Source organism: Panicum virgatum, chromosome 6K, assembly GCF_016808335.1.
Source record: "Panicum virgatum strain AP13 chromosome 6K, P.virgatum_v5, whole genome shotgun sequence".
Taxonomy (NCBI): domain Eukaryota; kingdom Viridiplantae; phylum Streptophyta; class Magnoliopsida; order Poales; family Poaceae; genus Panicum; species Panicum virgatum.
Window position 1 is genome coordinate 9,753,434 of NC_053141.1, and position 25,719 is coordinate 9,779,152.

Consider the following 25,719-nt stretch of genomic DNA (forward strand, 5'->3'; position numbering starts at 1 on the left):
GCATGTCGCCCATCCAGTGGGCGACATGACCTAAATGTAAAAAAAATTACATTTAGGTCCTGGCGCCCAGGACGCATTAAACAGTGAACTTGTAAAATCGATATAAAATCGTAGAAAAATTGGAAAAATATAAACTCAGCTGTTCTGGATTCTATGAAACAAGATCTACAACTTTTGTTACATAAAGTTTTTCATTTTATCAATGTATCTAAATCAAGAAAAATAGTTCTTGTACCAAGAAAAATCTGAAATAATTCATTTGGTCTAGTTGTGCTTATCTAAAATTTACCAAACTTTTTTTATATCTCTTAAAAAATAAAATAATAGTACTGTAAAAGTTATGGCTTCTAATACTCAGTATAGCAGCATGGATAAATATCCCATTTAAATTAGACATATTGCAAGATCTAATTTAAAAACTTATTCTAGAAATGTTTTCTGGGCCTACCAATTTTGTACAAGACTATGCTCACCATATGCAACACTCTGGCCAAAGATGACATGCATCCAAATAATGGATCTTGAGATTTAAATAAAAGTGCATTAAACTGGTATTTAAAATTGAGCAAGATACATTGATCAAATGAAAAACTTTATGTAACAAAAGTTATAGATCTTGTTTTATAAATTTCAGAATAGTTGAATTTGTATTTTTTTATTTTTCTAAGATTTTATATCGATTTTACAATTTCACTGTTTAATGCGCCCTGGGCGCCAGGACCTAAATGTAAAATTGTTTTTACATTTAGGTCCTGTCGCCCACTGGATGGGCGACAGGTACCCTGTCACCCATTGGGGGGGGGGCGACATGCACCCATTTTTGAAAATTTCCCTATTCAACATATATTTTTGAAATTTTGTTTTTTTAAAACATAAAAATGAAAAAAGTGCCTCTCTCGAGCTCTTTCAATTCAATCTCGACGCGCGGCCTTGCACGTGCCGGTGGCCCAAATAAAGGCGCTCCAGGCCTCCAGCAGCTTTCACCTGTGTCGTATGAGCCTCACAACACATATACGAGCTGATGTTTCAATTTTGTTAAGCTGATGTTGTAGTGAGAAAGGCACTCCAACCTTAATAAGTGATGTTATGGTGAACTTCTTATACATGATTTTTTTCTGAGATAGACATACGATGATATTGCAGCAGGAGTTTAAGTTGATTGTTAATTTTGCAGTGAAAAATTTCAATTAATTATTGATGTTGTAATAGTTATTTTAAGATTGTTCCATGTAGATATGTGATCATTGCAGTGGTCATTTTCAGTATGCTTAGAGATGTGGGGTGATGTTGCAACAATTATTTTAAAGTATTAAATAAATTATTCTAAAATTTTCAATAATTAATTTCCATGTTGCACATTTTTAATCTAAGCGATTAATTGTATTTATTTTATTTTTTTAGAAAAACTATTTTTCGGAATGTTGCAATTGTAGTTGCTAAATATTGCAAATGGTAAGCGTCCATGTTATATAACTCTATTTGTACAAGTTGTTATTCTCATTGGATGTTGCAACTCGTATTGCCGTGTGAATTTTCTACATTAAATTGGTGATAGAGTTATATATATATATTCTTAATATAGCAAGTAGTGATTTTAAATATTGCTGTATTTAATTCTTAATATTACTTTAGAGCGTCAGATAAAAACTAAAAAATTTCTCAGAAAAAACGTCCGAAGCGCTAGCCGCTCTGAAAAGAATAAAAAAAAAGAGAGAAAAGGCAACAGTCCAGGCTCCCCGTGGTCCCCCTCGCAAATCCGAGATCGGCGCCAGGCGGCAGGCGCGCCGGGAAGGTCGTGCGCGCGCTCGATGTCGACGGGGGCTCGGGTAGGGGCGCCGTCCACGCGCATTCGTGCACGGGAGACGCGGGCGACCGTGGCGCTACAGGCCAAAGGCGCTCGCTTGCGGGCACGCGCGGGGTCGCCGCCGGCCACTCGTGCTGCTCCAACAACCGGTGCCCCCGCCGCTCCTTCCGAATCTGGGCGAGGCGAGCTGCGGCGCCAGGCGTTGCGGGGAGGAGGGAGGATGAACTGGATTGGGCGCAAGATGCACCACTGCAATGTCACCATAGGCCTCGACGTTCTCGATTGGAGGGAGCGCTACCTGTTCGGTATCCCCCCCCACCCCCCCTGCGATCGATTCTCTTTCAGTATCGTCCTCGTGTCAAGACTAAAACTTTCTCGAGCCTGAAACTATTTGTGAAGATGCGAGTTCATGAATATAGTGGAGTAAGTAGAGTGATACAGTAGCAAATCCAAGCACAAACTTCCATTAAACTGTTTGTGTAGAGGAGCATATTCACCCTGGAATATTTTGTAGTCACTTGTATTCAGAATATTTTGTAGTCACTTGTATTTGCCATCTGTGACTAATTCATAGTTTCCATCAGTCTCTTGGACCGGTGGTGGGCGGTGAAGGCAGCGGAAGAGTAAAATTGAATGAATGAGGGTGGCGGAGGCTGCTGCTGCCGGATCCAGCTGGCAGGTGAGCCGCTGGAGATGATCTGGAGGTGGGCGGGGTGGGGGAGTGCTTCTCGTCATCACTCAAGGCAGAAATAAGTCGCTGGACCAAGGTAGAAGATGAACAGTAGTCTATTAGATCGGGTCCTTTGGATTGCAATCGGATGGTAACTGCTCACTCGCTTGACAAAAATGCCAAAATTTCTATGCCTTGCAATAACATGAAGACACTTTCCAAGATGGAAACTATCTTCTAGTCAAAAGAAGATGGGAACTATCGAGGTAGTACATAGCCATGGTCTGAGATCCAAAATGATGCAAAAAAACAATATCCCTGATATACAAATATAGTTTCCTTATTTTATAGACAACAAAACTCCTTAATTAGGTTTAGGGGTAAAACGGTCTTTTCAACTGCCATTTAACACCATTACTGCTTCAAATGGATGGAAGTGTTATTTTGGGAACCAAATTCAGACCTAGTGTCAAAGAGAGAATTTTTAAGTTTATTGGGTCAAGGAAGAAGAAAGCATGAACTTTAGTAGTGTACATACACAACAGAGCTATAAAAGTAAAGTGTAAAAACTCGCATCACATGTGGAGCATTTTAGAACATATCAACATATAGAAGCAACCAACACTAGTACTTAACTTGTCTACTCATGTTAAGAGCCAGCCTGGCGCACACATGGAAATACACTCAAGCACATTAAAGCAATAACTTTATTTCATAGGCGTGTGCGTATATAATGTTCCGAAACTCCAAACTGTGTACCATGATGCCAATCGAGAATATAATAACACCTTGCAATAGATTATCTTTTCCTTCACTAGTGAAAGACTGGCAGGCGGTGCCATGCTATTCCCTACCCAAGAGCAATTCAACAATGTAACATATACTGCCTACTTAACTTGGCGAGCCACACAGAGTCCGCATGTGTACATACACATATCTATAAAGGTAAAGTGTGAAAACTCACATCACACGCGGAACATTCTAGAACATATCAACACATGCAGAAGCAACCAACATTTTACTTATCTTGTCTACTTACGTTAAAAGTCGATCTGGGGCACACATAGAAACAACTTTATTGCATTAGAGTAATTCAATTTTTATGCCATATTGCATTAGAGTAACTCATGAAACAAATTTGGTGGTTTTGAGAGCTGTCACCAATGTAGCCTACCTAACTTGCCAGGTCATGTTCAGAGCCGGCACATCACACGTGAAGTCCTTCAATGAAGCAACCGAGAGCAAAATGCCACGGGCAACGAACACGAGCATGTGAATGTAAAACGTGAAACCCACACGGCATGCAGGGACCATTTGGGAACATATCGGCCCACAAGCAACAATGGTACTCATGGCACATCACCCCACCTTATACGGTGTGCACGTCTCATGAACTAGGCGAGCAAGGTGACCCACAGCTGCACAACAAAACCTTGGGACCCACAAGACGACACCTCCAGTTTTCATGCAAGACCGCACTCAACAGGTAAAGCAAGGCGAGAAGAAATGATCAAATTCAGTTTGATTAAAAGGTGAGAGGGGAGGCCTCTTCAATGCGTGTTGTGGTGTTCGCTTGCGCGCTATGAATTGATTTTAGTTCCTACCTCGTGAGTGAGCCAGAGGCAAGAGAGAGAGAAGGGGGGAGGGGTTGATAAGCCTTGGGAGGTGCGTAACTTGTTAGTAGTTCTTGTAGGGTTAGGAGGTGGTTTTGGGCAATGGAGATGGCTCTCCTACCCCAGAGCCCTCTCTGTTCTCGGAACCAACCAACGCTCATGCTCCAGCCAACCACCTTGGGCGGAGGCCCCGATCAGGTATAGTTTCAACTTGCACCCTCTAAAGATCTCGATTCATATAGGTATTGGTGGGTGCATCTTATCCTTTTGATGTGTATTAAAGATGATAGAGTCCCTATTTTGTTGTTTGATCCCTCTTATCTCTATGCTTATTGATTGGGTCGCATTTCTTGCCGGTTTTGAACTTTTGATTCCTTTGTTTTGCGGTCATTCTCTTTGGGGATCAAGGTGTTATGTTCTGTCTCTGTGTGTGTGTGGGGGGGGTGGGGTGGGGTACTGTTTGATGGATTATGAAGGATTTGGTTGGTCCTAGCTATTTGGGAAATTTTAGCTCCTTTTCACAATCCTAAATGAACTATCTATGAACATGACGGTGTTAACTATTTTCATTTAGTGTAAGGTGATTTTACAAATGAAAATAGCCTATTTGTTGTTTTTCCATTTGTTTTGGACTGGTTGATCACGAAAATGTTTATTCCTTTGGGCACTGGCATAATAGGAAATGAAGCAAGTTTGGGAAAATATTTGTAATGTAGTATCCTGTAGCCTAAATAATTTGATAGTGATTTTTCAAATTAAGGATCTTAGTATGTTTAATGAACAATGCTTTATTCATTATTAAAGAGGTATACAAAATCTAGCAGGTGATTATTTTTACCATCATGTTCTGTTAGTAACTAAAATTCTATCATGCTCAGGCATTAGCTGAAAAGAAGTTCCTTTTATCCCAAAATACCTTAAGATGCAGAATTTACTTTCGTCGTTCTTATGGCATTTTCAGTCTTTCTTGAGGACTAGCAGATTTGCCAGAAGCAGGATTATTCGATGCAGAGTAGCAAGTTCAGGTCTGATGAATAATATTGCAAATATTTTTTGGTTTGTTAGCAGTTCAGCGGACCTCATTTTTTTTACATTGCTTTATGCAGATTTTCCTAGTAGGAAATCAAGGAAGATGGTGTATCCTAAGGTAAAAGTCGCTGCTTTTAGAGGTTATGTTCCAAGACTCCCTGCTGAGTCGAGCACCAAGAAGAGTATACACCATAATAGCGATGAACGAACTATTGGCACATTCAATAGGCTGTTAAGTACTGATACAGATGAGTCGACAAGTAGTAGAGATTTAGACACTGCTGAAGTGGATTTGCTGGAAGATGCTTCAAGCAATTTAGCTTCTGGGGAAGTGGATGTGGCAGAAGAAGGTTCACTTGACATGTTTGAGGTGGATTTATCAAGAAATGCATTGATTAACATATCGTTAGGGGTAGAAGAAGAAGAAGTAGATGAAGCTGCAGTCGAAAAAGATAAATTTGACATAGACTCCACAAGAGTACAATTTGGCAGTGCTGCAGTTCAGGAATTGGATCCAAAGGATGAAGCTAAGGCTAAAGAAGACATATTTGTGGCTGGTTCTTCAGGAATTACAACAAACAGTGATGCTATGAGGGAAATGATAGATGAAGCTAAGGTGGAAGAGGACAGGGTTGATGTTGATTTGTTGGGATTTGGTCTGAACGATGAAGCTGGGGATATACCGGAGATATTTGATGTGGATGTATCTGGCCATGCTTCGAGAAGTGGAAAAGGGTATGTGGGTGAACCGTGGGTCCAAGAAGCCACATCTGAGATGGATATTTTAGGAACTGCTTCAAACAGTGCAAGCCTGGGCAAAGTGAATGCGGTGGATGATGCTAAGGTTGAAAAATACACATTTCAGGTGGATGATTTAAGCAGTGCTTCTTATAGTGCAATATATATGGCAGTGGAGTCTTCGGAAGAAATCTCTGAGGTAGATAATGATCAATGGCAACATCCAGCACTACCGTCAACATCCATGGAGGACAAGGCCAATAATGAAACACATGAAAGTTTGGGGCCTGAACCCAGGACAGTTGTCAGGGTCAAGGAACAGGACAAATTAGATTTCAGTGTTGATGAGGGATCAGCTTTTGATACCCAGGAAGAAGACCAGCAAGTGGTAGATTATGATTGGCAAGAGCAAAATGTTACCACTTTTGATGAACAAGAACAAGATCAGTGTATTATTGGTTGTCGTAGACAAGACAAGTCAATTGTTGGTGTGCCTGAGCAAAACCAATCCGTTGTTGTTTACAGTAAACCAGACCAATCTATTGTTGCTTCTCATAGAAAAGATGAATCAGTTGCTGCTGTGCCCGAGAAAATACAATCTGTTGTTGGTTATAAGAAACCAGATCAATCTATTGTTGCTTCTCATAAAGAAGATCAATCAATTGTTAGTGTGCCTGAACAAATCAAATCTATTGTTGGTTACAGTAAAGCAGAACAATCTATTATTGGTTTGCACAAACAACAACAATCAGTTGTTCATATCCCTCAAGAAAAACAATCCATAGTTGGCTTTCATAAACAAGATCTATCAACTTTCAGCAGCTCCAAAGAGTCTCAAACAAAGAAACTTGATATTCCTGAGAGTCGTGATGCACTTCGTACAGAGGAAATAGAAGCTAAGGCTGGAGATTACACACCTCAAAAGACTGACGAGGACAAGCTTCATGCAAAGTCTGATGTTGATTTGTTACAGAAACATAAGGAAGATTTCACTGAAGAAGCACCAGAGATGATAAATAGCAAGAAAATCAATGAGGAACACCTTGCAATGGTTGAAGAGAAGAAAAGTATTAGCATGGGGGAAGAACAATGGATTGTTACTGATGAAAGCATTTCAGTGGTTGAGGTGGAGATGGAAACGGGTGAGGACAAATCTCTGCATCTTCCTGGAGAAGAGGATCCATGGGTTGAAGATGAAGTAGGGATATCTGAGGATGAAGAACACTATGAAGTTGAGGAGACGTTTGTGTCTCCTGAACAAGATATGCAAGAATCACCACAGGATGAAATGGATCCACAAGAACTACAAAGGATGCTTCGAGAACTTGCTGAAAAAAATTATTTACTAGGAAACAAGTTTTTTGTTTTTCCAGAGGTTTTGAAAGCCGATTCAACTATTGCTCTGTATTTCAATCGTGATCTATCGGCTATAGCCAATGAGCCTGATGTACTCATCAAAGGAGCATTCAATGGGTGGAAGTGGAGGTTTTTCACTGAAAAATTGCACAAGAGTGAATTGGGAGGGGACTGGTGGTCCTGCAAACTATATATTCCCAAGCAGGCATACAGATTTGATTTTGTGTTCTTTAATGGTCGAACTATGTATGAAAATAATGGCAAGAATGATTTCGTGATACAAATAGAAAGCACCATGGATGAACATTCGTTTGCGGATTTCTTGGTTGAAGCAAAGCAAAGAGAACTTGAGAGATTTGCCATTGAAGAAACTGAAAGGAAGAAACAGACTGAAGAGGAGAAGCGGATGAAGGAAGAAAGGGCAGCACATGAAGCTGCCATGGCACAAGCGAAGGCTGAGATAGTGACAAAGAAGAATAAATTGCAGAATGTATTGGATTCAGCCAAAGGATCTGTTGATAATTTGTGGTACATAGAACCTATCAGTACTGTGCAAGAGGCTACTGTCAGAGTCTATTACAACAGACACTCGAGACCCCTTATTCATAGTGCTGAGATTTGGATGCACGGGGGCTACAACAATTGGATTGATGGACTCTCTTTTGCTGAAAGACTTGTTCATCATGATGACAAAGATGGTGATTGGTGGTATGCAGATGGTATGTCATCTCATAGTTATGCGCACTTGATATTTTATACCATCTTAACATACTTCAATATTAGAAGGGTACACATTTAAATATATCATGGCTTTCTGTATTTTAATAGTCCCATGAAGAAAAAGAAAAGCCTACGAACTGAAGCTGCATAAGCTTTGCGGTCTTTTACTAATGTTGGTTCTTTATGTATGTTATTTATATTTACTCCATTAACCACAATGATAACACCTACCCTTTCCTGTACAGTTGTCTTACCTCAAAGAGCATACGTGTTGGACTGGGTGTTTGCTGATGGGCCACCAGGGAATGCAAGGATTTATGATAACAATGGCAGACAGGATTTTCATTCTATCCTGCCCAGTAACATGACTGAGGAAGAATATTGGGCGGAAGAAGAACAGAGGATCTATACAAGGCTTCAACAAGAGAGGAGAGAAAGGGAGGAGGCTATTAGAATGAAGGTCAGTTGCAACAGACCTATTGCTCTTAAATCAAGTTACAGTTCATCAATGATTGACTTTCCCATAACAAGTCATTTTAGGAAGTTGACAACTTCCATCTCTGCTTGATTATTTTTCACATTCAAATTTACGCTTTTAAATAATTCATCCATATTCCATAGTGACTAGTCTTTTGAAGAAAACATAGTTGACCTGACAATCTGAATCCATGATGGTCTAACGAAGTAGCAGCTTTTCTTCAAAGCTTTTAAATAATTCATCCATATTCATCTCTTCAAACTTGTAAGGTAGTTGCTAACTAGTTTAACTACTAACCCATGATGGTCTAACGAAGTAGCAGCATTCTTCAAAGCTTTGACTGTCACTAAAAAAAGGTTAACTATGAGGAATCTCTTCCAGCCGGATGTACTGAATTCCTGATATCTCAATGACATATATGCTGAGGAATCTTTTTGTTGACTTTTGCTTCCTTTTACACGCATAGGCTGAGAGAAGGGCAAAATTGAAAGCTGAGATGAAAGAAAAGACCATGAGAATGTTTCTGGTTTCTCAAAAACACATAGTTTATACCGAACCACTTGAAATACGTGCTGGAACCACAGTTGACGTTCTTTACAATCCTTCTAATACAGTGCTAAATGGAAAGCCAGAGGTTTGGTTTCGATGTTCTTTTAACCGTTGGATGCATCCAGGTGGTGTGTTGCCACCCCAGAAGATGGTAAAAGCAGAACATGGTTCGCACTTAAAAGCAATAGGTTCGAGCTTCCTCATTATTGTTCCTAGTGCTAATACATTTCCAAGTCATTTTTGTGCCATTAGTATTTGTCCTATAGAATTTTATATCGATTTATAGATAAGATGTAGTGTTTAGTTATGAAACCTGAATAAAATGGTGGCACAAATCTGTTATTTTAGAGGAGCTAGTTAGTCTAATGCTATAACAGATGTCTATAAAGATTTTTGTTGGAGTTTTTAAAAAGGTTGTATTTGAGAGAATGCAGACAGCAGAAGAGTTCAAACTGCTGCTCGTCCCTAGGACAGTCAGTAAAGCCTTGGGAAAATGTGGCAGTTTTTCATCCAGTCTAGGTCAAACTCATGTTGGTTCCTGTCTGCTGCTTTGTACCCTGTTTTTGGAAGTTGTTTTGATATTCAAGCACTGTGATGCTACTTCTCCTTTAGATACTTAGGATTTATTTAATTAGCACAGAGATGCACAAAGACAAAGCTCTTTCTTTTCCCCTTATTTGTTCTCATTTCTGAAGTAAAGTGTTCCATTTCCAGTTAACGTTCCGCAGGACGCCTATATAATGGACTTTGTTTTCTCGGAGTCAGAAGAAGGTGGAATTTTTGACAACAGGAATGGGTTGGACTATCATATTCCTGTATTTGGTTCAATTGCAAAGGAACCTCCTATGCATATTGTCCACATTGCTGTTGAGATGGCTCCCATAGCAAAGGTAATCCATATTTCTAAGTAAATTCCTGTGATTGACAACACATGAGACATCATCACTTTTTTCTCGTTTTAGTGTTGCATTACATTAATAGTATGCTGTCTACCGAATGCTAGCGCAGGTTGGAGGTCTTGGTGATGTTGTTACGAGTCTTTCACGTGCTGTTCAAGATTTAGGACACAATGTCGAGGTTATTCTTCCGAAGCATGATTGCTTGAATCTAAGCAATGTAAGTTAAAAGTGCTTTACTGCATCTCTTCTGTGACAAGTGTAGTGGCTTTATAGCTAGAACTGAAGTTGACATCTCCATGTCAAGAGCATCTAAGGCTACTGTGCTACTGTTTATGTATGTGCTTACTCGTAGTTCAATCACACATTCCTCATGCTGTAGTTTTTGTTTATGCGGAATGCTTTGGAGTCGTCAATATGTAGCTTAGTATATCAAGTATAATTCCTTGTTTTATTTGCATTAGTTGGCAAATACATTTTAATTCCTTTGTAGATTGTTGGATAATATGAAAAAAAAAATGACAGAGGCAAACACAACTAACCTAGTGATAAGCGTGAGAAGACAGAAGGTGGGTATATCATAAAATTTATCTCTTAGCAATTAACATGCATCTATCTCAATGCAGGTGAAGAATTTGCATATTCATCAAAGTTTTTCTTGGGGTGGTTCTGAAATAAAAGTATGGCGTGGACATGTCGAAGACCTCTGTGTTTACTTCTTGGAACCTCAAAATGGGTATGTAGCAGCTTATTCTTCATAGATATAAAAGCCTTAGTGTCACTTTTTCACAAAGCTCAAAGTGCTGGAGCCTTATACTGGTTTGTAAGTGGCAATGCATAATTATTAACCTGGTTTTGATTAGTCTAAATGTCATATAACTACTATCAAATTAGAGAATCAAAACACTTTGTTAAATCCTACCAGGCAATAGTATTTTTTTTCTTTTGCTGCTGCACATTGGCTCATGTCGGATTGGTGGATCTGTAGCCTCTTTGGAGTAGTATGCTTGCGAAATTTATTCTGATCAGCAAATCCATTTTTTATTTTAAAATCATGTAATTTTTTTATCAACAAGAGTAGATATGCTATTTAGTTTGAATCATTAGTCATTACATGGAAATGCTGGTTGATGAATGTTGGAGAGAATAATGGCTTGTATTCCTCCAACTCTAGAAGGGTGGGTTTATATAATACCTAAACACGGGCCTCAATATACTCCAACACCCCCCGCAGTTTGAACTACCGGCGCAGCGGTGTTCAGGACTGGACAACAAGAAAGCTAACACCCCCCCAGTCTGAACCACCGACGCAGCGGTGTTCAAGACTGGACAAGAAGAGAGTACAAATAGAGTACAAAGGGCAAATACCCCCGCCGCAGCCACAACTAGCCACCGGCTACGTTGAGGCTGGATCGAAACTCCGAGAAGGTCGAGGAGGGCAGTCCCTTGGTGAAGATGTCAGCAAACTGGGAGTTAGTCGGGACATGGAGTACCCGAACATCGCCGATTGCGACCCTGTCGCGCACGAAGTGTAGGTCGATCTCCACGTGCTTCGTCCGCTGATGCTGGACGGGGTTGGTGGAGAGATACACGGCGCTGACGTTGTCGCAGTAGACGAGCGTGCTCTTGACGAGTGGGCTGTGGAGCTCCGCCAAGAGCTGTCGTAGCCAGGACACCTCCGCCACGCCGTTAGCGACAGCCCGGTACTCCGCCTCGGCACTAGAGCGGGAGACAACCGGCTGCCGCTTGGACGACCAGGAGACCAGGTTGCCGCCCAGGAAGACGGCGTAGCCGGAAGTGGAGCGATGAGTGTCCGGGCATCCAGTCCAGTCAGCGTCGGTGTAGACCACCAGCTCAGCAGAGGACGAGCGGTGAAGCACCAGGCCGAGGTCCACAGTGCCACGGACGTACCGGAGGAGACGCTTCAGCGCAACAAGGTGTGACTCCCGGAGATCATGCATATGGAGACAGACCTGCTGAACAGTGTAGGTGAGGTCCGGCCTGGTGAAGGTGAGGTACTGCAAAGCGCCGGCCAGACTCCGGTAGGCAGTAGGATCAGCCATCGGATCACCCAGATCAGCAGACAGCTTCGCCTGAGTGTCGACAGGAGTGGAGCAGGACTTGCAATCAGTCATCTCAGCCCGCTCCAGAATATCGAGTGCGTACTGCCGCTGGTGAAGGAGAAGACCAGACGAGCGAGGCTCAACAGTGACGCCCAAGAAGTGGTGGAGCTGACCCAGATCCTTCATAGCAAACTCCTACTGCAGAGAAGAGATAACACTCTGAAGTACCTGCTGACTGGAGGCTGTGAGCACAATGTCATCGACATAGAGCAGCAGATATGCAGTCTCATCCCCACGGCGGTAAATGAAGAGAGACGTGTCGGACTTGGCCTCGGTGAACCCCAATGTCAGCAAGAACGTGGCGAACCGAGAGTACCAAGCCCGAGGAGCCTGCTTCAGACCATAGAGAGACTTGTTGAGCCGGCAGACCATATCCGGACGACTCGAGTCCACAAATCCCGCTGGCTGAGAGCAGTAGACAGTCTCTGAGAGAGTGCCGTGAAGAAACGCATTCTTCACGTCCAGTTGGTGCACAGGCCAGGGGCGCGAGAGCGCAAGCGAGAGGACCGTGCGCACCGTAGCGGGCTTCACCACTGGGCTGAAGGTCTCGTCATAGTCCACACCAGGGCGCTGAGTGAACCCCCGGAGAACTCAGCGAGCCTTGTATCGCTCAAGTGTGTCATCAGCCTGACGCTTATGTGTCCAGATCCACTTGCCAGTCACCACATTGCAACCAGACAGACGCGGCACGAGGTCCCACGTCTGGTTGGCAAGAAGAGCCGCGTACTCCTCTTCCATCGCGCGACGCCAGTGAGGATCCGCCAAGGCGTCGCGGACAGAGGAGGGTACCGGAGAGACCCGCGGCTCTCCCTCAGTGGCGGAGAGAGTCGCGGCCTGAGACGCCATCCGCCGAGTCACCATGGGATGAATATGCCGAGGATCCCGATGGATGACTGACGGGTGATACACCTCCGGCTCGGCTCGAGAGGGAGCCAGAGGAGGCGGCGGCGGCGACGGCTCTGGCGTCGGCGTCGCAGGAGCCCCCGGCGGCGGCGCCAATATCGACGCCGAACGACGCCGGTACACCTGCACCGGCTGAGCGTACCGCGCAGGTGCAGGTGAAGGCACCGGGGCCGTGCGTGGCGCAGCGGGAGACACCGGGTCCGCGCGCGGCACAACCGGAGGTCCGGGGACCGCGCGTGGCGCGACCACGGGCACCGTGCTGTCACACCGGAGTAGCAGACGCCGGGAGGCCGAATCCTTTACAGTGAGGCCAGAAGAATCAAACTCGATGGAACAAGAATTGTCAGCTGTAAACTGACGAATGGAAAGAAGGTTATGAACCATCTGAGGAGCAACAAGGACATTGGGAAGACGAAAGGAGCCAGGAGTAGAACCCACGGCGGTGACAGGAAGGCAAGACCCGTCACCAACCATGATGGAAGAAGGACAAGAGGGGTGTGGGGGTCGGACAGAAGAGAGGATACCGGCATGTGGGGTGGTGTGGAAGGAGGCACCCGAGTCGGCGATCCACTCAGTGCTGACCGGCGGTGTCCGCTCCATGGCACTGAAGGACGGCGCCAGTGCGGCCTGGTCCTACCCCCTAGGCCAGGTCGGCTGATGGCTGGGTGGAGCGGGTGGGGTCCAGAACGGCGCCGGCTGGGGCTGAGGACGAGAGGCCCCTCCCCCCGCCCCCCGCCCCTGAACCGGCCACATCGGGATGCACCCTGGCCATGGGGCGCTGAAGGATGGCCAGGGCATGCTTCTAGGGCCAGGAGCAGGAGTGGGAGGAGTGCCCCGAGTACCACCTCCAGGAGCCAGAGTCGGGTGGATCCCCGGGGCCTCGGGGAAGGTGGATCCGGCGGCCGGTGCGGCGGCGGCGCCCTGGGACAGCCACGCGCCAGGGGCGGCAGCCGGCGCGGTGCGCGCGGCGGCGGCCCGCGCGGCCTGCGCGGCGGACGCGACGGCCTGCGCGGCGTGTGCGGGCACGGCGAGCGCGGCGGGCGCGACGGCGGCCTGCGAGGCATCCGTAAACTCTGGACTCGTGCAGCGAACCGTAGCAGCCTGCTCGATGGCAGCAAGCGCGTCGAGCTCGCGTCGCAGGGCACGCCAGGTTGCAGCGGCATTGGCCGCAGCAGTCGCAGGGCAGGAGCCTTGAAGTTTGCGGGTAGCAGCGGCTGCAGCAGGGGCAGCCGGGGCGGCCTGGGCAGCCCCGCCCTGGAGCAGAGCAGGGGCGGCCTGGAAGGCCGCTGCATGCTGGGGCTGCGGCGTCCACTGCGCGGCGAGAGATCCAGGGCCGGCGGAGGCTGCAGCGACTGCATCCGCGGCGGCCGCGCCCGGGCCGGCCGCGGGGGCGGCGGCAGCAGCTATGGCGGCGGCGGCCCCGGCCGACGGAGTAGCGCGCCATGCGGCGGCGGCGGCAGCAGATCCAGCGTCCAGCAGAGCAGAGGACGCGACGCCGGCGGCCAGCAGAGCAGAGGACGTGGCGCCGGCGGCTGGAAGGAAGGTCAACGCGGCGGCGCCGGGGCAGAGGAGGAAGCGGAAGGGAGGGGCAGCGCCGGCGGCCGACCAGCCATGGCGGCGGCGGCTGCCATGGGAGGAGAAAAGACCTAAGCAAAGAGCGGAGCGGAGGCAAAGCAGAGTAGAGCGAAGGCAAGCAGAGCAGAGGACCGCGCGGAGCTGGAGCGCGCGCACGGGGCTACGCATGGGCTGGCGCGCGGGGCCGCGCAGGTGCAGGCCCGCGGAGGGCGCGGGGGCAGGCCGCCGGCGGGGCGGGGCCGCACAGGGGCGCGCGGACGTCGGGATCGCGCAGGGGCGTCGAGCAGGATGGCCGCGCGGAAACAGGGGAAAGTGGCGCGGAGGTTGAAGAAGAGGGAGTGGAGCTGCTTCGCCGGCCGGTGGTAGAGGCTCACCGGCAGCTCGCCGGCGGGTCGCCGGCGACGGCGGGATGGGGATCCAAAACCCTAGGCTGTGATACCATGTTGGAGAGAATAATGGCTTGTATTCCTCCAACCTTAGAAGGGTGGGTTTATATAATCCTTAAACATGGGCCTCTAGATGGGCCTCTATACACATGGGCTCAATATACTCCAACAATGAACTAGTTGCAGCAATGATATTTTAGATTGGCAGTTCCATGATCTCCTTTGGAGTAGACAAAGTATATATTGGGAAACTAGTAAACGAAATAAATAAATTACCACTCATTCATTTTGTATACTAAGTTGGGACTACTTGGATAATTTTTTAAAAGATAAGGTGATAACTTATTGTATTCAAGAACATTGTATTCCTTAGAGGCACTGGGAGTATTCACTTGGTCTGATGGTAGTTTTAGAAATCAGTACCACATTTTCTGCTGTTTCATCGGTGCAGTTTAGTGTTCAATTTTAGTTGATTGAGATGGTCCTATTTAATTTGAGTTCTATTTCTAATGTTTGGAAGCAATGCTCAGTAATCTTCTGGCCTACCTGTTGTAAGATGTTTGAATTTATGTTCCAAGCCTCTTTTTAGTTTTTCTGTAATTCAAATAGCGTGATTTTTTTGCCATATATATGTATACTAGTCTAATGATTTCTTTGTCTCATCTGTTTCACTATCTGCTGAGATTTTCTTGTAAGAGTCTTCAAAAGGCAATTACTTGGCATTTACTTTTTTAGGATGTTTGGAGTTGGATGTGTATATGGAAGGAATGACGACCGTCGATTTGGCTTCTTCTGTCATTCTGCTCTAGAGTTTCTCCTCCAGAGTGGATCTTCACCGGTAAGCTTTGTTTGCACATTTGGGGTTATATTGGATTTTCATGTGTTAGGGATACATGCAGTTCATATTGTAGTAAGAAAAGTTTGTATTAGTCGTTCTATCTTACGCTACTTTCAGTATCTTAATTTGATTCATTAAGCTTTCATTCAAAAATCTTTAACTTCTTGTGTATTGACTTTCAGAGAAGTTGACTTATTTGTCTATTTATTTAACTTCTCCTCTAAACAGCTGACATTTTATCCTCCTTTCAGAATATAATACACTGCCATGATTGGTCAAGTGCTCCTACTGCCTGGCTATACAAGGAAAACTATGCGCAATCCAGTTTGGCAAATGCACGGGTCATATTTACTATCCATAATCTTGAATTTGGACCACATTATATTGGCAAAGCAATGAAATATTGTGATAAGGCCACAACTGTGAGTGATACACAATCTTACAGATTTTAATACTTTGTTACACATTTTTATGTCATGGACACCAAATGGCTTGTCATTTACTATAGAATTATGTTCTTTTTGATATGTTTAACTACTCACATTTTTCCATTCTTTGCAGGTCTCTAATACATATTCAAGGGAAGTGTCAGGCCATGGCGACATTGCTCCTCATCTTGGAAAATTCTACGGCATTCTCAACGGAATTGATCCAGATATTTGGGATCCATACAGTGACAGCTTTATCCCGGTAAATTTTATCCATATACATTTTGCTTTTTGTTGCAAGCTATTTATGCCATTTCAAGGTGAACTTAGTAAACTGAAACAAAAAAGCTTGATTTGTTAATAGCACATTTGTCTTAGATGACCAATAAGTTGAACAATCATTTTATGTAATATGCATGTAATTTTTTTTTAATCTGCACCCTGTTTCTGGTTACTGGTTGTTCAAAGATGCTAACATATACCAGTGTGGTGGGTACTTCATGTTTAAATGGTTATTTTAATAAATTCCAGGTCCATTACACTCCTGAGAATGTCGTCAAAGGCAAGGCTGCTGCAAAGAGGGCATTGCAACAGAAACTTGGGTTACAGCAAAATGATGTGCCCATTGTTGGAATCATCAGTCGCCTGACAGCACAGAAGGGAATCCACCTCATCAAGCATGCGATGCGTCGAACACTCGAACGGAATGGACAGGTCGATCCACCCCCCTTGCATTGCAGATTGCACATTGTTATTTCTCTTTCTGTAATTGTTTCCGTCTGTCATCATATCTTATAAGACTGAAAATGGTACATTTGCATTCCAGGTGGTTCTGCTTGGTTCTGCCCCAGACCCTCGAATCCAAGGTGATTTTGCCAACTTGGCAAATACTCTTCAGGGTGAAAACCATGGTCGAGTGAAGATGTGTTTGACCTACGATGAACCTCTTTCACATCTGGTGAGCTGACGAATTAATAAATGATCACTAACACAAAGTGCCGGCCTCATCAGAGAATTTTTATAATCCTGTCTAATATAATTCCATGGTCATGATGCTCTTCTACAGATATACGCTGGCTCTGACTTCATTCTGGTTCCATCCATATTTGAGCCTTGTGGCTTAACTCAGTTGGTCGCCATGCGGTATGGAGCCATCCCTATTGTCCGGAAAACTGGAGGTATGTCTGTGCTGCAACTCTTAAGTCTTAACCATTATTCCCCATTGCCATCCAACTCCCTGCACTCTGCACACACTGGGATGAAGTGAGCACAGGACCTGACCGATCTCTCTCGTGTTCCCCAGGGCTCTACGACACTGTCTTTGACGTGGACAATGACAAGGAACGGGCCCGGGCTCGAGGCCTCGAGCCAAACGGGTTCAGCTTTGATGGAGCTGACAACAATGGTGTCGACTATGCTCTGAATAGGTAAGCACAATCTCACAGAGCCTGCTTCAGTGAACTCGGCAATTCGATCTTAATCATCGCACCTTCCTGGTGATGTTCCATCTTCAGGGCGATCTCTGCTTGGTTCGATGCCCGGGGCTGGTTCCACTCCCTCTGCAAGAGGGTCATGGAGCAGGACTGGTCATGGAACCGGCCTGCCCTGGACTACATCGAGCTCTACCGATCGGCTTCCAAACTGTGAGAACCCAACCACATGGCGATCGTGTGATCACAACAAAGGAGATGGAGGCCCGGAGAAGCTAAGCATGAGAAGGAATGAAGGTGGATGGAGGTCAAGGCAATGGAGGAGTGCAGGTGGCATGTGAGGGGCACAAGGTGGCGGTTAAAGAGAGAAGTTGAGAGTTCCTAGAGAGGAGGTACAAGCAAAGAAATGGAGAAAGAATACAGGATCATGATCGTGGAGTCAATGTGTGTGCAAATTCTATCGTCACAGATGTGCGGGAGTTGGAGTGGAAATGGAGATGTGTGATGCTCTATGTTCTATCCATTAGGACCATAAGTTATGTTTGCATTTTGAAGTTGTGGATTCGAAATAAATGATGATGCTGAATTATGGGCGGTAGAAAACAAAAGACGTTTTTATCGAAAAAAACAAGATTTTGAATTACTGTGACGTGAAAATGGAGTTACCGTTATGTGTTCTGAAGCACAAGCCTCGGGATCTTCAGAATTAAACTCCTCCAATAGTTAGTATGTGTATTTATAGACAAACGATAAAGGAAAAATATCAAATACCTTTGCTATTATTTCTATAAGTGGTCCCTGGTCCCTGGTCCGCAAAATAATAGGTTTGGATTCACATTTTAGATTCTTCGTAATAGGTTCCGGCCAATTTTTAAGAATTGGATCTGGACCCTTTATCTGGTTAGTTTGAACACGAATTATAAATTAACAATTCTAAGTCGAGTCAAGTATGGACCCTTTATCTGGTTAGTTGGATCATGAACTATAAGTTAACAATTCTAAGTCGAGTCAAGTATGGAGGAGAACATTTCAGATGGATCCAACCTCTTTTTTGCCCCCGCCATCGGCCTCGTCCACCGGGGATCCAACCCCGCTCGGCTAGCAGTGCTCCTGTGTGGCCTCACTTTCGCCGCTGGCCAAACCGCCACCACAGCCAGACCGCCCCACCCAAGACCTTTCCTCTACAGCTGTCGCCCATGGAAGCCACCCCAACCCTAGCAACCCCAAATTCTAAATCCGCTGCCTCGACCAGCACCCCAGCCGGCAGCGACCTCGCCACCAGCCGCTCCCCCCCACCTTCCACCCTCGGCGGCCGCTCCACCCCATCCCCTACCTCGGCGGCATGGCGAGCGGCGGCAGCTGTGGGCTGTACATGAACCTTCTGTGATAGGTTCGCTCGGCAAGTGCGAACATTGGCGGTTGGAGGTGGGAAAGGGTGTCGATGGGATCCCAACCGTGGAAGTTTTGTCATGAGCTGTGAATTGAACGGACCTTTAGCGGGTTATGCTCTTAAATTGGGCCGTGCTATGCCACCCGGCATGCCGAGAAGGCGTCCACTGTGCCAGCCTAAGCACCCATGCTTGGACCGAGCTAAAAATCCATGCTTATTGCCTCGCGCCGAGCTATCGGGCCTCTACTATTAGGTTGTCTATACACGTACCTCCACAACTGGTTCGTGCTCGTTAGTTTGCTCGGATGTTAGTGATGGGTTGGCTGCCAAACTAATCAGTAACCTGGGATAGTTTGAGGCCGATGGGAGTCCATCAGCCCGTAACTACTCTTACAGCCCTCGTCTAGCTTCTCCTTGTCCTTCCTCGACGAGTGCCGCCGTACGCGAGGAGGTAACCCCAAGCCCTCCGGCAGTCCGGCGAGATCAAGTTACATATCCGATTTTCTCCCCCAGGACTCAATCTCTATCGGAATTGAATGACCTGCGATGATCTGTGAGGGCAAGTTGGTTGAGTTTTAAAGAGCGTATATTTCCCATGCCCTTATCTATCTCGAGACTCAGTGCAGGTTAATCACGCAGCCGATATGAATTAGATGATGCTAATAGCCCACCCAAACCTCTCTTGTGAAAATGCTAACGAGAAGCCCAAATATTAAGCTGTGGAAAGCCGTGACTAGAAACACTGATTATTTGCGGCGCATCATTTTCTTTTAGAAAACGTGAAATTGTGAAAAATGAAAAGGCACGGGCAACAATCCCGAAATTTATGATCCATGCCACGTTGGACAAATTGTTCTAATGCCGACGTGGTGGATGAGATCACCTACTATCATGAACACGCACTAAGGCAGTCAGGTTCTTTGTTTTAGCAAATATACTCATAAAAGTACATGGAGATGATTAAAAGTATTTAGATATAAAAATTTTGAGCTCTTAAGGGATGAATTCGGCCAAAAAGTAAGGTGGGGGACTAGACTTGCCATTTTAAAAGGTGAGGGACAAGTTTGATCCAAAACCAAAATTTGAGGGAGTAGATTGGGATAATTTCAAAGTTGAGTGAGTAATTTGACCTTTGAGTTAAAGTTGAGGGAAGAAAATAACTATTTTGACTTTTGATAACTGTACGATGACATTCCACCCATATACTGACCACCTCCTTGTCTTGACCCATCTGAATAAAACAGAAAAAAGAAAATGCAAAATAGACATTTGGGTCCATCAACTTTGCTCTAAGAGTCAAGTTAATCCCTCAACTTTCAGATAGACCAATATAGTCCCTCAAATTTTGTTTTTAGGTCAAACTCATTTTTGTGCTATTCCATAATAATATGATATTTGTGCCAAAAGTCCTTTTTGCCCTTGTCTCCTTTCCCTTCTAAATACCTAAACAATTTATTATTACTAAAAAAATATTTAGCAAATGCAAGCAAATTAGTATAGTGGCATGGACATCAATGCATCTAGGAGCTGAACATCGCAAATGATAAATTTAGAAATAGAATCTTATTTATCCATACATCGCAATGTATTGCGGGTGAATGAAGAGTGGAAATTAAGGAGGGCAGGAAGAAGCCAACGGTAGAAAAGAATATTTTGTATTTATCTCATATTAGTATGGAGTATAATATCAACGTAAGGATGTGTATCACCTTAAAATGAAAGTTGATGGACAGTTTGAAAGTGGAGGGACGAATTTGACCATTACAAATAGCTATTTTTTCTAAAAAAAGCTGAAATACAAGGTACTGGATCCAACGTCAAAAAGAAAAAAAATATACAGAAAATCCAATACGTGCATCGGTCGACGGTTCCGCTTCTGCCTCGGCTCACTCCTGTCCTGGCGCTCGATCGAGACTTTGGAGTCGAGCAGGCCTTCAAGGACGGGAGGTGGCCGGCGACGAGATCCCTCGTCCGTGCTTCGCAGCGAGGAGGCGGCGGGTGAGCGACCGAGCGGCCGCCGCTCCAGGGGAGCGCCGCCGCGCCCGCGTACGTCTTCGTCGTCGTCGGAGACGGAGGAGGCCACGCCGCGACGCGACGCCATGTCCGTAAGCTCGTAATCTTCTTCTCCATCTCTGCATCTCGTGCCATCTCGGATCGTCCCCGCGGCAATGGTCCCCGTCGAAGTTTGGAACTCTTCCCGACGTCGTCCCGTCTTGAACCTCTGCCGCCTTTAACTTGTGCCTAATGCATCTTCGTTGCCCCCGCCCTCGTCACCATCCACCAGACCACCACCATTCGAAACATTTCCGACCGCAATCACCATTCATCGACGGTGCATTGTGGGCAGTGCACTGTGTTGTCCGTTTACGCAACTCCAAATTAATTTCAGTTCCTGCCGCAGGAGCGTAACAGAGAGGGCGGAGACTAATTAAGAAGCCAAGGGTGTGATTCTTGTGGGGATTTGGAGGTTTTTTCTTAAGCAATGGAGATGATGCTCCGGCCCCAGAGCCTTATTTGCCCCCTGAGCGACCAAGCGCTCGTGATCCGTCCAGCGTTTGTGGGCCCTGCTCAGGTATGGTTGTGTATGATCCCTTGATGCAAGTTTAAAAAAAAGAAAACTCTGCGACTGCTTTGCTATATGATCCCTTGATATCTCTGTTTATTGATTAGATAGTATTTTCCTCTTAGTTTCGGCCTTTCATTTTTGAGGCCATTTGGTTTGGGGATCGTGTTTTTTACGGCAGGTTCTGTGATTCGTGGGAGGGTTTTATTGCCTCCATTTTGGGCAATCTTTTCTTTCTGGCAGTGCATGTTAATATTGTGCGAAAGCATTGTGATTTACTGTTTCCCCTTTCTGAAAGTGCTTATGAGAAAAAAAGTGCTCCGCTTGTTATTGTTTTTTCTGGTTCATTTGTTTTTTGCTGTATGATTAGCGAAATGTTGCTTTCTTACTTTGAGTATCCAGGCTGATCTTGGATTACTTACAATCTTTGAAGTGATTTCCAGAAGGGTATTGCTGGGGATGTATCATGAAGTGGCACATTGTTTTTCTTGGGGAAATTTGTATGTACTTTTTCCCGCAGCATAATAATCCAATAGTGAATTTATGAAAATAAGAATCGAATCTAACAATTTACCATAACGTTGTGTTACTGTTAGCAATTTGATATCTTGATCGAAACATCTTAAGCTGCAGAACTTACTTTTGTTGTTGTTTTTGTATTTTAAGGCTTTGTTTAGGACTAGTAGATGTGCCATAAGCAGGCTTATTCGATGCCCAGTAGCAAGTTCAGGTATGAAGAACTATATTGTTGAAAGCTTATTTGATCTATTGGATATTTTGCCGGCCTTATGTTGTCTTATATTTCATTATACAGACCGTCCTAGTAGGAAATCAAGGAGGATGGTGTATCCTAAGATAAAAGTCAATGCTTTTAGAGGCTATGCTCAAAAAGTTACCATTGAATCAAGCACGAAGAAGAGCGAACAACGTGGTTGTGATGAAGAAACTATTGGTACATACAATAGACAGTTAAGTACTGATGTGGTAGAGTCAACAAGTGGCACAGGTGCAGAAATTGCCAAAGAGGATCTGCTTCATAATGCTTCAAGGTATCCAATATTTAGGGAAATAGAAGAAGCTGGGTTGGACTTTTTTGAGGCAGAACTTCCAGGAAATGCATTGATTAATATATCATTAGGCGAACTAGAAGTAGTGGATGAAGCTGAGGTCGAAGAGGATAAATTTGAGGTGGATTTCTCAGGAACTGCGTTGAGCAGTGCTGTAGTTTGGGAATGGGATTCAAAAGATGAAGCTAACACTAAAGAAGACATATTTGTAGTAGATTTATCAAGAATTGCATCAGATAGTGTTGTAGTGGGGGAAGTGGTAGATGAAGCTGAGGCTATACATGAGACATTTATTGCGGAGTCATCAGGCAATGCTTCAAGCAGTGGAATAAATGGGCATGTGGATGAGGTTGGTGAACCACGTGCTGATCAAGAAGTTACATTTGAGATGGATGTATCAAGACTGGGGGAACTGAATGTGGTGGATCATGCTAAGGTTGGGACCAATATATTCGAGATGGATTTTTTAAGCAGTTCTTCAGGTAAAGCAATGTATATTGCAGCAGAGTGTTCAGAAGAAAACTTAGCTAAGGGAGAGAATGAGCAAGGGCAATGTTCAGCACTGCCTTCAACATCCATGGAGGACAATGCCATTGATTCACCTGAAAATTCGAAGAGCCTACAGGAACAACACAACTTAGTTTTCAGTGTTGAGAAGGAAGAAGGATCAACTATTGATTCATGTGTAGAAGACCAGCCAGTGGTAGATTACCATAAGCAAGGGGGAAATGTCGCTTATTTTGATAAACAAAAGCTATTAACATACGGATTCTGTGAACATGACCTATCTATTGTTCAATTTCCTGAGCAAAACCACGCCATTTTTGGTTTCCCAAAACAAGATATTAGTTTCTTGGAGCAAAAACAAGCAATTGTTGGCTCCTATAAACAAGATCTATCAATTGTTAATTCGCATGAACAAGACCGATCTGTTGATGGTTCTCATTGTCAAGATGAATCAATTGTCGGCGTGCCTGAGCCAATCCAATGCATTGTTGGCTATAATAAATCAAATCAATCTATTGTTGGTTCTTATAGAAGAGATAAATCAATTGTTGGTGTGCCTAAGAAAATCCAATCCATTATTGCTTATAGTACATCAGATCAATCTATTGTTGATTTTCCCAAACAGCACCAGTCAATTGTTCATATCCCTGAACAAAAACAATCCATAGTTGGTTTCCATATACAAGATATACCAATTATTGGCAACTCCAAAGATTCCCAAACAAAACAACATGCCATTGTTCGGACTCATGATTCATTGCTTACCGAGGAGGAAAATTTTGAGATGATTGAAGAGCAGAAAAGTGTTAGAGTGGATGAAGAACAGTGGATTGCTACCAAGGAAAGGAGCTCCATGAACGAGGCTGAATTTCTTCTTCTGCTTTCTAAAAAGGAGAGTTCATGGGCTGAAGATGGAGTGGGGATAACTGAGGATAAAGAACATTGTAAAGTTGATGAGACATCTATGTTTGCCGAACAAGATATCCAGGAGTTACCTCACGATAACGTGGATCCGCAGGCACTACAGAGGACGCTTCAAGAACTTGCCCAAAAAAATTATTCTCTGGGAAGCAAGCTTTTTGCTTTTCCAGAGGTATTAAAAGCTGATTCAACTATTGACCTCTATTTCAATCGTGATTTATCAACTTTGGCCAATGAGCCTGACATACTCATCAAAGGAGCATTCAATGGGTGGAAGTGGAGGTTTTTCACTGAAAAATTGCACATGAGCGAACTGGGAGGGGACTGGTGGTGTTGCAAACTATATATTCCCAAGCAGGCATATAGATTAGATTTTGTGTTCTTTAACGGCTTCACAGTATATGAAAATAATGGCAATAATGATTTTATGATACAAATAGAAAACACCATGGACGAACATTTGTTTGAGGGTTTCTTGGTTGAAGAAAAGAAAAGAGAACTTGAGAGACTTGCCATTGAAGAAGCTGAAAGGATGAGACAAGCTGAAGAGCAGCGGCGAAAGGCAGAAGAAAGGGCAGAAGATGAAGCTGACATGGCACAAGCCAAGGTTGAAGTTGAGATGAAGAAGAATAAATTGCATAATGTATTGGGTTTAGCCCGGCCATCTGTTGATAATTTGTGGTACATAGAGCCTGTCCTAACTGGACAAGGAGCTGCTGTCAGATTGTACTACAACAGAAATTCGAGGCCCCTTGTTCGCAGTACTGAGATTTGGATGCATGGGGGCTACAACAATTGGATTGATGGACTCTCTTTTTCTGAAAGACTTGTTCATGTTGATTACAAAGATGGTGACTGGTGGTATGCAGATGGTATGATGTTTCACACTTATCTGCAGATGATATTTGTAACTTCTTAACATACTCTAAAGATAGCAGGGTAATCTTTAAATATAACATTGCTAGTAGTGGGAAAACGTTCACTAAAAACCACAGAAGCTTGCAGTCACTGATGTTGGTTTCTTAAAGTACATATGTGATAAGATTAAAGGCCTATTCTAGATTCTTTAATTTATGTATTTACTTCATTAACTACAAAGATAACACTTGTCTCTTCATGTCCAGTTGTCTTACCTGAAAGAATATATGTGTTGGACTGGGTTTTCGCTGATGGGCCGCCAGGTAACGCAAGGAATTATGACAACAATGCAAGACAGGATTTTCATGCTATCCTTCTGAATAACATGACTGAGGAAGAATATTGGGCGGAAGAAGAACAGTGGACATATACAAGGCTTCAACAAGATAGGAGAGAAAGGGAGGAGACTTCTAAAAGGAAGGTAAGATGCAACAGAACCTTTATGCTTGTGTTGTTCGGACTAGTATGTGTTCCTGCTGGTCATTTGCTGTAGCTGGACCAATCCTATATAAAAAATCATGATACAACTTCATCAATAAAGGAACTTGCCTAGGACCAGTCATTTTGTGCAGACAACAACTTTCATCTCTGCTTGTTTTTTGTTTTACGCATTCACATATATAGTATAATAAATTCGGCTATGCAGACTAGCCTTTTGAAGACATCGCATTTGAATTAGCATCACTTAAAACTTTCAAGTTAATTGCTAACTGTTTAACCAGTAACTCGTGATGGCCCAACCAATTAGCCAGCATTTCTTCAGAGCTTTGATTGTAGTGCTTTATGTGATCAAAGAAAGGGAGCAATTCTTTTGCAT

General features: G+C 44.4%; 2 protein-coding genes across 8 annotated transcripts in view; both read left to right on the forward strand.

Annotated features, from left to right (window-relative positions):
• The first annotated feature begins 1,759 nt into the window (after positions 1 to 1,759).
• Positions 1,760 to 18,185, forward strand: LOC120711643 (starch synthase 3, chloroplastic/amyloplastic-like). 7 transcript variants are annotated; one of them, XM_039997240.1, is made up of 19 exons: positions 1,760 to 2,109; positions 2,389 to 2,571; positions 3,661 to 3,960; positions 4,168 to 4,285; positions 5,049 to 5,112; positions 5,194 to 7,929; positions 8,176 to 8,390; positions 8,875 to 9,145; positions 9,672 to 9,847; positions 9,966 to 10,073; positions 10,480 to 10,589; positions 15,576 to 15,678; positions 15,930 to 16,100; positions 16,240 to 16,368; positions 16,638 to 16,820; positions 16,933 to 17,064; positions 17,173 to 17,284; positions 17,410 to 17,533; positions 17,621 to 18,185. In XM_039997240.1, the coding sequence occupies exons 3-19, from the start codon at positions 3,776 to 3,778 to the stop codon at positions 17,751 to 17,753; spliced, it is 5,070 nt and encodes a 1,689-aa protein (XP_039853174.1). In that variant the 5' UTR covers positions 1,760 to 2,109; positions 2,389 to 2,571; positions 3,661 to 3,775; the 3' UTR covers positions 17,754 to 18,185. The 7 variants fall into 7 exon arrangements, with proteins under 7 accessions (XP_039853174.1, XP_039853178.1, XP_039853179.1 ...); XM_039997244.1 differs by having other exon boundaries at positions 3,661 to 4,006; positions 17,621 to 18,176; XM_039997245.1 differs by having other exon boundaries at positions 3,661 to 3,970; positions 17,621 to 18,176.
• Positions 18,186 to 21,323: 3,138 nt separating this feature from the next.
• The window catches only part of LOC120711646 (soluble starch synthase 3a, chloroplastic/amyloplastic-like), a 44,056-nt gene continuing 39,660 nt past the window's right edge, over positions 21,324 to 25,719 (forward strand). Inside the window, exons 1-4 of the mRNA XM_039997248.1 lie at positions 21,324 to 21,498; positions 22,156 to 22,219; positions 22,304 to 24,856; positions 25,109 to 25,323. Of these exons, the coding sequence (XP_039853182.1) occupies positions 21,409 to 21,498; positions 22,156 to 22,219; positions 22,304 to 24,856; positions 25,109 to 25,323 (2,922 nt within the window). The 5' untranslated portion in view covers positions 21,324 to 21,408. The remainder of the gene's footprint in view (positions 21,499 to 22,155; positions 22,220 to 22,303; positions 24,857 to 25,108; positions 25,324 to 25,719) is intronic.

Bases quoted from the DNA above. Each gene is read 5' to 3' on its own strand.
- LOC120711643 (XM_039997240.1), top strand. From the start codon at position 3,776: ATGCAGGGACCATTTGGGAACATATCGGCCCACAAGCAACAATGGTAC. The intron at 3,961-4,167 runs GTAAAGCAAGGC...TAGTTCTTGTAG, and splicing joins TGCAAGACCGCACTCAACAG to GGTTAGGAGGTGGTTTTGGG. The intron at 10,590-15,575 runs GTATGTAGCAGC...TTACTTTTTTAG, and splicing joins TTCTTGGAACCTCAAAATGG to GATGTTTGGAGTTGGATGTG.